The sequence below is a fragment of the Dasypus novemcinctus genome, chromosome 2 (genome assembly GCF_030445035.2).
Source record: "Dasypus novemcinctus isolate mDasNov1 chromosome 2, mDasNov1.1.hap2, whole genome shotgun sequence".
NCBI lineage: Eukaryota > Metazoa > Chordata > Mammalia > Cingulata > Dasypodidae > Dasypus > Dasypus novemcinctus.
The window spans coordinates 11,380,457-11,393,399 of NC_080674.1; the positions used below are offsets into that span (position 1 = coordinate 11,380,457).

Sequence of the window (12,943 nt, forward strand, 5' to 3'; positions counted from 1 at the left end):
CAGGTGGCTCTGAGGTCCCTCCCCTCAAACACACCTTGTATTTCCAGGGGCACTGTCTGAACAGGGCTCACCCTCAGCTACAGCGAAGAGGGACAGACCTTTCTTCTTGGTGAATGTTTAATTTATCATTTCCTTTTATTCCCATCTCTCGGCGCAGCATCAAAAGAAGGTACGAGCTCTCAAGCAACTGACGCACAGGGTATTCTCTAAAGAAAGTCATCCTGTTCAAAAAAAAATATTGCTGGGGCAATAATTTCACTTTAATCATGTAAGAGTAATGAGACTCCCCCCACCAGGCTTCAATTATGCCTAGCCACAGCAAATGAACCTCTGGGGGCGGTGACAATACACCACTCCAGCTTTCCTTTTCCACCTTTCCTCAGATGTTTCTTGGGAGTCACGTGGTCTGGGGGTTGCTGTGGATACAAAAGAAAATGGCTCAGCCCCTGCCCTCAGGTAGCTTTCAGTTTAGGTGGAAAGAGACCCGGGGAGTAGTAACAATGTATCAGGGGGAGCCGAGCAGGAGGATGGGGATGGTCTCAGCTGCTACGGAGGAGGTGCTTCTTGGAGAAGTGATGCTGCATTGATTAAGGCATGAGAAAACTAGGCTTGTCACGCAAAGGGGTGGTTTTGGGGGCTGCAGGCTCTTCATCCCAGAAGCAAAAGCACAGAGATTAAAAAAATCAGCATAGAGCAGTCCATAAGGACCTCGTGCTGCTGAAAATAAGTTTAAAGTAGCCTAAAACAGGAGAGATTTCCCTTACTTTAACTCTGGTGGGCAGATCGAAGAAAGCCTACACCCCCAAATGAAACAAACCAAAATATTAGCTATACAAAGAACTGACATCATTTTAGAGAAAGTCATTTCTATATTATTAGTTGTCACTTCTTTTTACCGTGTTGGTTTTAACAGCAGCTGATGAATTTGTACAGGTAAACTATAATTGTATGCCTTAAATAAACCATTAAGGGCACAATTCAAAATCAGACTTGACAATGTAACTATTACTAAAAACTAATCACAGTTACCTCTAGAAATGTTCTGCCTCCTTGGTTTAAATTATAGTTATATAATTTATAAATTTATACTATTATTTAATTATGTTCATTCATGTTTTTCTTTTAGGAGAAAAAAAGAGATGCTCAGTAGTTCTTCCAGGTGCACTTACAAATTAAAAAAAACACACGTCATATATCACATATAGGCATACATAGAATGACTAGACATACGTTCACATTTTAATAAACAGGTAAAGAAATACAAGCCCAAGGAACTCACAGATATCCCTAAATAAAATATGTTTCTAGTTCAGCTTTGCTCTAACATCATATTTTCTTACTCATTTCCATAACGTAGGGCCCTGAAGGCATCTTCCCGAACTTGTGGATGGACCTACAGAAAGCAGGAGTGGAGGTGCCAGCCACTGCCCACCTGCAGACCCAGCCTGTTCCCTGGGGCCTTGGATGGGGACAGCAGGGCTCCTGGCCCCGGGCACCTACCTGGCTGAAACTCTGGCCGGTGGCTCGAGCCTGGGCACTGCGGGTGGGGAGCTGCGACGGCGCCGTCTCGCCCAGGGCTAGGGTCTGGTTGCTATGGTAGCTGGCCGGATACTGGAAAGACCCTTCAGGTTTGGAATTGAGCTGAAGTGCACTCTGGGAGAGCAGGCTGGGCCCTGCGTTGAAAGTCATTTAGAGCAGTCAGTGACAGTGAAGCAGAAATGACATGTATTATTTATTGAGAGTAGCCTAGAATTATCACACGCACACGGTTCCAGTCATCTAGGCTTTGAATTCTGAGAACTAAAACGACCATATCATTTGACTCCGGCTCCCAAATGAGATTCTATGTGTGTGTATGTGGGGTGGGGTGGGCGGGAGGGCGTTTAAAAGTTCTCAAACGAGTAGGTTTTTCAAATGATCTCATCCTGACCTACATAGGGACATTTTTTTTTAAGAGACAAATTAATTAATCAAGCAGTTATTTCTGGATCAGACAATATCAGAAACATTCAAAATCATTTAAAAGTCTACTTCTCGGTACATGTTAATTGCATTAATATAATTATATCTCCTACTTAATTATCAGGATGCTAAAACACTTGAAACCTTCCAATCAGTGCCAAATTCTATTGTATAAATAGTGATGTAATTCCTTAGTGCCTCAAGGGTAGACAGTGTTTAAAATATTAATAGCTCTTTGTACATTGTAAAATTCACCCTGATTTCCCATAATCTCCGATGACTAGTTATCTTTGCCATCACACTAATGCACAGTAGAAGAACAAAGAGAAGGCACAGTGCTCAGATTGATGCCGCTAATGTGGTGGATATTACAAGCGATGGTGAGATGAGAATCTGGCCTCATAATTTAATTATATTTTGCATATGAAATTGTGTTTTATTTTCTTATGCTCTGTTTCGATGGGATCCTTGCAAGAGTTTGTCCATTTTCTTTTTAAACAAATTTTCTTTAATCAAATTTCATACTCATTTGGGGGATTAAAAGAAATACTTAGCATAAATACACTTGTAATTTTCCATTGTGCATGTTTGAGAGGGTTGGGGGTAAAAAGGGCAGGTGAGGGGGATATTTCGGCACTGCAAGTTTTTAATGTTATCTTAACCACAGTTCAAGGTCACTTGATTTTTGATAGAGGGTAATTATATGTGCACAGAAGATAGTATGACCATTATACAGTCCCTCATTTCCCTCTGGCAGTTTTAGACAATAGTATCATTTCTAATATATGTGAGTAAATTTCAAGTACCTCATTTCTTGCTTTTTAAGAATGGAACATGACTTTATATTTCAAGTGAGATTCCAGATTTGACATGGCAAGGACCATTTTTGCGTAAAAATAATGCGTTCTCCCTTAAATAGCATCAGTTGACATAACCTTTGTCGTTTAAAAATCTCCTTCCCTCCGATTTCCTGATGCAACTTTTAAACAATGCCAAAATACCTTTTCATCACTAAATGCTATATAATAAGCCAATTCATTAATACAGGATAAAGCTTGGTATTTTAGAATCTATATATTCTGGAAGAAGAGCCAAGCAAGGAAATAGGAATGCATCCATCAGTCCCAAATTAACCATGCAGGGCATAACAAAGTACAATTGTGATCCTTTTTCTTTTCATTTAAAAGCTACAGTCCCCCCCAAAACGATAGACACCAGGTGGTGAACTTTCCAGTAGACAGCAGAAAATCATTACATTTGCATTGATGAGGTTCTAGGCCTATCGACCAGGTAGACAATGTCTGTGTGGGGAGAGGCATGCTGAATTTCAGTCTGGAATGCCAGGAACCTTTTGTTTCCATGGCTGCTATGGACGCTGCCAGGCAGAGAGAGGCAGACAAAGGTGGTAGCTGAGGCTCCAGGATGGGCCACCAAAATGTGCGGGAGCCCATGGAAAGGGAGGGAGGACCGCTCATGGGTGAGGGTGACAGAGACCAACCACAACATGCAGGAGGGGGGGGTCACTGGGGGATGGGGATGAATTTGACCAGGCGCTGCACCCGTCGTCCCCGCAGAAGAACACAGCTTCAAGGAGCGAGAGCTGCCCTGGCAAAGCCAAGTGGCCACGGACCTACCTGACAATGGGCGGGATGGCCCTTTCCTTTGCTACTGCTTTGGACCAGGAGAAACAGCCTATCATGACCAGTCACCTGTGACAATACACCTACAGGGCAATGAAGTTGAACAAGACAGAACCACAGGGCCCCAACCTTTTGAAAACTTCACTTGGATGAAATACAAGGATATCTTTAATTTCAGGCAAACAGTTTAACATAATCTATAAAGCAAAAGAGTCGCAGGCCTTAATTAGTCGCCTTTTGAAGATGTGTGTGGACAGGTTCTGATGAACTTTCTTGAGGGTGTGGTTAGAAAGTTAAATAATTTAATAAATTCTAAAAAGATTCATAAAATTGTCTCCAGAAGGCTGTAAATACTCTCCAGGCAGAATCTTTATGTGAGAACTTAAAATCCCCAATCAGAAGAATTTCAATTAAACATGATTTATGTGCCTCTGAAACACCTATCATGAAATAATCAAATCTGTTCATCTTTTATAGAAGCAGTCATGGATTTGATCAATACTCAATGAAAATAAACCAAGATTCTCTACCTCATTACTTTGTTCACACTTCTCAAGCACTAAAACCTAGATATATTCTGACAAAGGAAATTCTAACAACAAGTAATATATCATAATAGTATAATACTGACATATCAACTGGCAAGGGCAAAGCAGTCAATATAATAGCTAAAACTCTATAGATACACTATATAATGATTTTTCTATTGTTCATTAGGTTTCAAATCAATGTCATTTATTCATTCCAGTTTTTGAGGGCATAGACATAAGAAAATATGAGAAAGGTTAAAATTATAGTATGCTTCTTAATTACTTCGTAATGGGAGTAAAACAAAATAAGTAACTTTTGATTAGGTTTATTAACATTACTGTGCATTGAGGTAGAAAATTCAAATTTGCCAGAGATCTAAAAGGCATTTATAGTTTGGAGCTTTATTTTTTTTATTTTTGAAGATTTTATTTTTCATTTATTTCTCTCCCCTACCCCGCCCCCTCCCTGCCCCAAGTTGTCTGCTCTCTGTGTCCATTTGCTGTGTGTTCTTCTGTGTCCACTTGTATTCTTGTCAGAGGCACCCGGAATCTGTGTAGTGTTTTGTTGTGGCATCTTGCTGTGTCAACTTTCCATGTGTGCAGCACCACTCCTGAGCAGGCTGCACTTTTTTTCGCACTGGGCAGCTCTCCTTATGGGGTGTACTCCTTGCGCGTGGGGCTCCCCTACATGGGGGACACCCCTGCATGGCACACACTCCTTGCGCGCATCAGCACTGGTCATGGGCCAGCTCATCACATGGGTCAGGAGGCCCTGGGTTTGAACCCTGGACCTCCCATGTGGTAGGTGGACACCCTATCTGTTGGGCTAACTCTGCTTCCCTGGAGCTTTAAATCATGATTTTTTTTCCTCTCCAGAACTTTCAACTTCCCATCAAGTGTTGCTTGGGTGAGTGGTGGAAGCTGGCTGAGGTCCTGAGGACCTAGAGCATCTCAGCTGGAGGGAGGCGATGATGGGGAAGGATTTCTGGGGGCAGGAGGAAGGAAAGAAAGAAGCTGGGCTTTCAAATTCTGTCCAAGAAACTGGAGCATTGCTTTCAATGCAGCTAATTCCTCCAGAAGATACTTGAGTTCTGAGGAGCAGAAGATCTTAATAAATGTCCTTGTTGGTCACAGAAATCAGAAGCCCTGCTCTGGTCTGTGCGCTTCTAGGACACTGAACTGGGATCCTCATGTTTGGTGGAAGATTCTGGACCTCTCACATCATGCAATGGTCCTCAAAGCCAAGCCCCATGTACTACTCAGAGTGACTCACCCTAGTGGGCCAGAAAGAGAAGGTGGAATCATTTTTTGTAGAAAATGTCCTGACAAAAGCCAAGGCAGTCTTTGGTCCTTGCTCTGATCAAGACCCACTGGTCTCAACAGGACTGAAGGGAGAAATTCCCAGGAAACTACAGAGTTGAAGGATATGGAACTTCTTATTAATCCTAAGAAAGTACTTGAAGCAAAGGACCTTGAGTGTACTGGTGGTATTGCTATGTGTTTTCAAATATATGAATTGAGTATAGACCTCATAGCAACCTGGGAAAGAAATTAGGTTTAGATCCTTTCCATCATTCCTAGAAGCGTGAAGGGAAGTTGGAAGGAGGTAGGTGGTCAGCCAGTTATGATACAGTTATGATAAAACATGAAGCTGAGACTTGATGTCATGCCTTTTGCCTCCAGAAGCAGCTGCCGTTTTATAGTTGATGTTCTTTAACAAAGAAGCAATACTTAAATCATATATATCTATCAATATGTGAAGGTTGAAAATTTTCCTCCTATTGAAGTCAACTAGTTAGGCAGGTACATTTGCAGAAATCTTCCTGTCTGGGATCAGAGTCTTTCCCCAATGAACTGCTGCTTAGAGATTCCAAGTGGTAGGTGAGGAAGCTTGTGTTCTACCATGAGTGGGACTCAGATTAACCCCAGGAGAAGTAAAGGCCAAAATATTAATTTTCAGTATGAAAATCCAGACTGACCTACAGGTCATATCAATGTATGCACTAATAGGTATAGTAAATTTCTTCTGATGAAATTAACTAGACATTTTATAATTTTGATGATTATGTATATTTTATTCTGTTTGCACAGGTTTAAAGAGACTTGATCTGGAATTGTTAATTCTTGCCTCTTTAGCTGAACATCTGTCCCCAAATACAATAAACCTTAATAAAATTACATACTTTGCAATAGTACAGAAAAGGCCAGAGGACTACAATGTGGCATTCCCCAAGTCCTTATTTAAGTCACAATTGATCAATGGAGGGGCTGAGCGGTGGGTGAGAGAAAACCCTGGACTACAACTCGGCAGACCTGGGCTCTAGCCCACCTCCATATTTACATAACCATAAATATTGAGGAGGAGGAGGAGGAGGAAGATGGGGAGGAAGAGGATGGCAGTAGTAACACCAGCTAACATTAACTGAGCACTTACTAAGTTCTGGGGACTGTTCTGAGCAGGTTCCACATAGTAACCCGCTGCATCTTCACAATATCCCTGAGGAAGGTCCTACAGTCCTCATGTGATGCCAGGAGAAGTGAGGCTCCCACTAACTGAGACCACCAAGTTCACAATGGGGAGACAGGGATCCGAACACCGTCCGTATGGCTTCAGAGCGCACGCTCCCGACGGCAGTTCTGCTCAACCTCTACAGATTTTAATCTGAAACTTGAGAGCACCTAATGGGACCATGGTTGTGAAAAATACAAACTCCTATACAAATATCAGTTATCATGATCTAGTTCTCCAAATAGATGGCCACAAGGTATAAGGATAATAAAACCTTGTTTGGGATGTGTTTGTCCTGAAAAACCTATTACACTACTGTCCCTTTCATCATTCAGTATTTGCATTTAACATCCTGTGAGCTTTCAGTTTACAAGTGAAGAATCTAAGGCACAGATCATTAAAATGCCCGCCCCCCGTCCAGTTGTCTGTTCTCCGTGTCCATTTGCTGTGTGTTCTTCTGTGTCTGCTTGTTTTCTTGTCAGCGGCACCGGGAATCTTTTTTGTTGTGTCAGCTCTCCGTGTGTGCGGTGCCACTCCTGAGCAGGCTGCACTTTTTTTGCACGGTGTGGCTCTCCTTATGGGGTGCACTCCTTGCGTGTGGGGCACCCCTACATGGGGGCCCCCTGTGTGACACGGCACTTCTTGTGCATGCAGCACTGCGGGTGGGCCAGCTCATCACATGGGTCAGGTGGCCCTGGGTTTGAAACCTGGACCTCCCATGTGGTAGGAGGACTCTCTTATCTGTTGAGCCAAATCCGCTTCCCTTTAAGTGCTATTTAAATGCAACCTATTTCACGAAGCCCTCCCTGATGCCTGATCCCCCAACAAACTTGGCCCTACCTACACGACACTGTCTTGAACAGATCAGACTATAAGGACTATGAGGACTTTGTTTCACAGAGGAATTTCTGGGAGGGGTTCTTCGGAAGAGGAGTATAGTAAGATGAATGCAGAGCTTCTGGATGCTTAATCTGACAGCAGCGGAAGGCTTGGCTTAGATGCAGGAGAGCCTAGAGACCAGGAAGTACCTGCAGTGCAGAGAAAGGAAACCTGCAGTAACTGAGGACATCTCACCTGGGTCAGTGGCAGCATTAGGGAAGGAGCGAAAAGTACAAGTTAAGAGACATTTTAAAGGAAAACCTCATCAGGACTTAGTGACAGAGTGACAGAAATGCCTCTCCCATCTTCTCTGATCACCAGACTGCATATGCTCTCAGAGGCTGCAAAGGGTGCTGGGGAGTTCCTGCTGTGCAGAGCAGGTCTCCTCCAAGGGAACTGAGAGGTGCAGCACTGGCACGTTCTGGTTCACACCTTCTGTTTCTCCACGTTTTAAGGTGACTTACTGGGAGTTGCTAATTCTGGTCTCCAATAGGTGAACATCTGTCCCAGACCAACAAATATTTAAACAAATGACTGTTGTAAAGCAGAGATTCCCAACCTCATGGCACTCCTAAGGACAGGACTGGTAGGAGACTTGTGTTGGGAACTTGATATTTGGAGAAGGATGGGCGTAATTTTCAACTTTACAGAGTTTGAGAAGGCGGGAGAAGTGGAGGCTGAGCTTTGATTTTACCTGGTCCTAACAAACCAACAGACTTCAAATTTCTAGGTCTTTAATAATTTGCCTGATCAGATTTTCATTATATATAGAAGTGGAATTTTAGGAAAGATAGATTTTATAGTCACAAATGGTAGAAGCTGAAGCCTCAATAATAAAATTGCTCTAAAAGGTAGAGGCTTTACCGATTAAATTTGATAAACTTAATTTCAAAGGATTATTTTACTATTAACAAAAAGTATTACTAGTAAGAATACCCTAAAGAAAGCGGCTAACAGAAGTGGTGAATGCCTGGAAAAGGTGCTCAATGAATGTTTTGTGAGCCTGTCCATTCAAGATAATCAAAGGAGTAAAAATTAAACTGAGATCGATGAGTTTAGGACTGCGTACTTGGCAAATGGCAGCTTTGCTTACATCTGTATTTATCAGGACGTTTAGCCACACTGTGGCTGTGTGAAGCTGGGTAGACCCCAGAAGGTCATATCCCTCGAGTTAGCCCCTTCCTGTGCCTGTAAACCTATGTAGATGGGACCTTTTGATTCAGTCACTTCATTAGGGCATGAACCAGGGTGGGTCTTAATCCTCTTCCTGGAGTCCTTTATAAACGGAGGAATAAAAGCCTCAGACACAGAGAAGCCCCAAGAGGCTCCAAGAGAGGTCCTGGAGACCAGAGGCTGGAATCAGCAGCGCACAGAAGATGGAAAGAGGCCTCCCGAGAGGCTGAGAGAGGGGCCTGGAGGAGGAGAGGGGAGAGCCAGGCCATACTCCTGACTTCCCGCAGCTGAGCTCAGGGAGAAAGTGAGCCTGGGAAGGAAGGCAGAGACCGGCAGAGCTGCCACAGTGCCTTCCACGTGCCTGGTCACCCACCGCTGAGCTCAGAGAGAAAGCACCTTTAGAGGACGCTGCCACGTGCCTGCTTGCCCACAGCTGCCCCTTGCTGAGAGGGCATCTCTTGATGATGCCTTGATTCGGGCACTTTCACAGCCTCAGAAATGTAGGCTTTTAATCTAATAAATTCCCATTATAAAAGCCAACCCATTTATGGTACATTGCATTGGCAGGCCTTAGCAAACTCAAACATTTACCCTTAGGTTAAATTGATTCTTTCAAAATGATTTTACAACTTATCATTATGTGGGCCATGTGAAACAGTGCTAACAAGGTTTGCACACCTCCATTCTGGACAGGAAATTTTCACATTCATTTCCACCTTGTTGCCAGTCAGCCTTTCTGGGAGATTAAGAATTATTTGAAGGTTAAGTATTATTTTATTTAAGATTTTTAGAGTAACATCAAATAAAGAGAAAAGGGCATTTTGTAGAAAATATTAAGGGAGGATAAAGGACATAGAGGATGGAGATTATATACGAAAGGGCTATTTCACATTATGGAAATCAATCAGAAAACGTATCCAGGTAAACAAGAAATTTTAAATAAAATATAAGAGTATAAGATGAAAGCCTAATTTAAAAATAAAAGATTCAAGTATTTGTGAGATAACTGAATTTATGGAAATTAAGCTCAAAGCAACTCAATTATATCTAACTACAAGATAACTTTTCAGATAAAAATTTTTTTAAAAATTACACAGCTAATCCATTTAATTCAAAGTGGCAGTTTCTTTGAAATGGACATATGTCTGGAAGTACATGCCAATTTGTAAACTGACTTGGAGTAAGAGATAGCTATTTTTGATAAACTGGTTGTCTCCTGATCTTCACTAGTAATTCTTAAAGTTCATTTGGGACTGTTTCACAGAGGCATTTCAGTTCATCTATCATTCCAAAAACTAACTGAGAGAAAAAGCTCAAGGCTTGCTATGCACGGAAGCTTACAGGTGATGTGACTGTCCTACGGACATTTGTGTTGTTAAACTTCATTTGTTAGTCTCCAGAATATTGATTTCATCTGCTCAGTGGCTTTCAATGTATAATGCCTTATGTGAAAATTAAAACTTTAATGGTTCAGGAATATAGGAGGAGTCATTTAGTGTCTGTTTGTGAACTGATGTAGCTCCATTTGGCAGTATTGGCTTAATGACGATGCTATTTCCAGTTTGACTATTTCATATGGATGGGTCTGAGATTGGTAAAGCATGTGCCTTATGCAATAACTCACTCAGTTCCTTTACGTCTCTCTACAAGGAAGGGAAATGGGCAAGACATTTATTGCAGAAAAATAAATTCCAAATGCATAACTTTAGTTTCAAATGTATAACTTGACGATTTTATTGGACACAAGGTTGTACATGCTGTTACAATCAGAATGATTTTTTTTATAGCTAATCCCAATTCCCAACTACGTCCTTGTAATGTTTCTTCGTGTTATTTACCATTTTTAAAAGATGAAATTGAATGTAGCTTGAAGAGAAGAAAAAGCCCTTATATAAAAATGCATATATTGACTATAAATGAAATATTAAACCAAATCCGTGTATATATCTTTATAAATGAACATAGACATCAAATACATAATATAAATGGAAAGTCTAAAGATGACAGATTCATATTTCTCACTATCAATAACTGAGTAAAGAAATAGAAAATTTAAAAAAATCAGTTTTTAAGAAAACCAAACTTCACTAGATCCTGCACCATTACAGTTTATTTATGGAATTAAGCTAGCTTAAAGAACCAGTTGTTGATTTGCCACAAATCCAAAGACTCTTTCCAGATCTCCGCATGGTTTGCTTCTGTATTATATTCATATCTCTGCTCAAATGACATCTCACCACAGAGGACTTCCTGGAATTTTAACCATTCTCCATTCCAGTGGTTCTCCAACTTTTCAGTCGCATAACCCTATTATGCTTAAAAGTTTTTGAGGATGCCAAAGAGTTGTATAGAGTGCTATTGACTGTATTAGAAGTTTAAACTGCAAGATGTTTAAAAGAGAAGGATCCGTAAGCACCCACCCCTCCATCAGGGAGCTTCTGGGAAAAATCCAGAATCACCTGGATTTGTGGATTTTTGCCTTTTCTGACTAGAATACAAACACCACCAGGGCACAGACTTTTTTGTGCTGGCAGTTAATAAACATGCTATATATATATGTATGGGAGAGAGAGAGAAACTATAAAACTGACTGTACCTGTACCTGTAGCAAGAAAGGTCTGATTACATCAGCTGCTATCAAAATGACTTATTATTTGAGCAGGGGTGCTTTTAATGTTTTGTCTTCAGAGAATCCCATAAGACATCTCAACGGGGTTTCACGTGAACCCTCTTCTGTCCACAGTCCCATGGGAAAAGGTCTGCCTTGTTTTGTAAAGCTTTGTCATATGGGCTTTCCAACCACATTTTTTTTCTCTCATGTCTATGCCAGCTCAGATAGTGTCCTTCTTTTGACCAGGTTTCACTGGATCCTGATATTTGTGTTTTGGGCAGCTAGGAAGCATTGATGATTTCAAGATCAAATTATGTTTTCACTGGAAATATCCACCAGGCTCTAAAGTTTGTGCTTGATCCCAGGAGCCCCTGACAAGACAGGTGGGAGTGATGGATTTTAATGAGAAATTTACATTCTTCTCTCAGGATTAGAGAACAGATGAGGTGCCCTTTTCCGCCCTGCTTTGCCTGCCCTGTTAATTCCGAGGTTGCCTCAGGGCTGGGATCTTTTTGGAGAGGGTGTACCAGGCTTCTTAAATGTCTGTGTGCTGGAAGGAAATCTGAGAAAAAGAAGCTGAACTGTAGCTGAAAAACAGGTAGAGATCCTCTCTGGAAGGGCAGGTTAACGAAAGCTTCCTGGAGGATACCACTGCTCCCAGGGCACTACCTGGGTGTTTTCCTTTGGCTTTTACTCGCGCTTTCCATTTCTGTCACTACTAACTTCCCACTGGCCCTGTAACACCGAGCTCAGCGAAGGAAGGAAGTGTGAGCGAATTCTTAAAGGAAACCAAAGGGATGCCCTGAATATCAGACAATTTCCACCTCGATACAATAAACTTCCAGGAAGGACACTGACTTCTATTTAAAAGGAGAGCATATGATGAAGTAAATTCACAAAGAACGCAAAATATGAGGATGAGCTCAGCTACTCAAAGGAATGCATTTTCAGGAAAACACGTGGGAACTCCAAAAATCAGGCATTCATCCCTGGCCACTGGGCAGATGTGGGAGCAGTAGGACTTGAACTCAGGATTTCTGACCAAACGAGCAGGCTGAGCTAGCTGCCTTCTACCTATATTCAGAGGTTCTCTGCCTTGTGGCTCTTCCTACAACCTGGTTTCCACCATAATGGTAAACAAAGCAAAACAGCCCTCTTGCCCTGAGAAGGGCTTTTATGTTTCCAGCCATTTGAATAATCATGTAACAGTTCAATTACCAAAACCTTTATGAAATACTCGTACTCTCTACTCGGACCACTTCTGCATCCTTTGGTGCACTACTTAGCAGGAATTACAAAAACATTCACTTCACAAGGATGTGTCCCGTTTTTCTGCATTATGATTGTATTATATAAGAATATATGGAATTGTATTTTATACTATTTTAATCCTCTGATCTCAAAGATTCTCTCACCCTATAGACATGAAGTATATTCATATACTTATAATCAAATAAAAATGGTAGACTGTAAATCAACAGTAAGTAATGCATTCATCTCTGTCAAACAACGTATGATTTTTCTATTTGGATTCCACTTGCTCTGAGTCACATAACCTACATGAATGCGTGCTGATCTTCTGAATATATTCTGATTTGAAAATTCAGAAGATACCTTGCTTTTTCTTTGCTAATATTCA

The 12,943-nt window shown here is 41.5% G+C and overlaps 1 protein-coding gene across 6 annotated transcripts in view; it reads right to left on the reverse strand.

The window, feature by feature from the left end:
• CTNND2 (catenin delta 2) overlaps positions 1 to 12,943 on the reverse strand; it is a 1,007,180-nt gene that overhangs the window by 416,998 nt on the left and 577,239 nt on the right. For 5 of the 6 annotated variants that reach the window (XM_058306943.2, XM_058306942.2, XM_071207533.1 and 2 more), the window contains one exon: positions 1,501 to 1,673. The exons of the other annotated variant lie outside the window; for it this stretch is intronic. In XM_058306943.2, the coding sequence (XP_058162926.1) occupies positions 1,501 to 1,673 (173 nt within the window). The remainder of the gene's footprint in view (positions 1 to 1,500; positions 1,674 to 12,943) is intronic. 6 annotated transcript variants of the gene reach the window in all.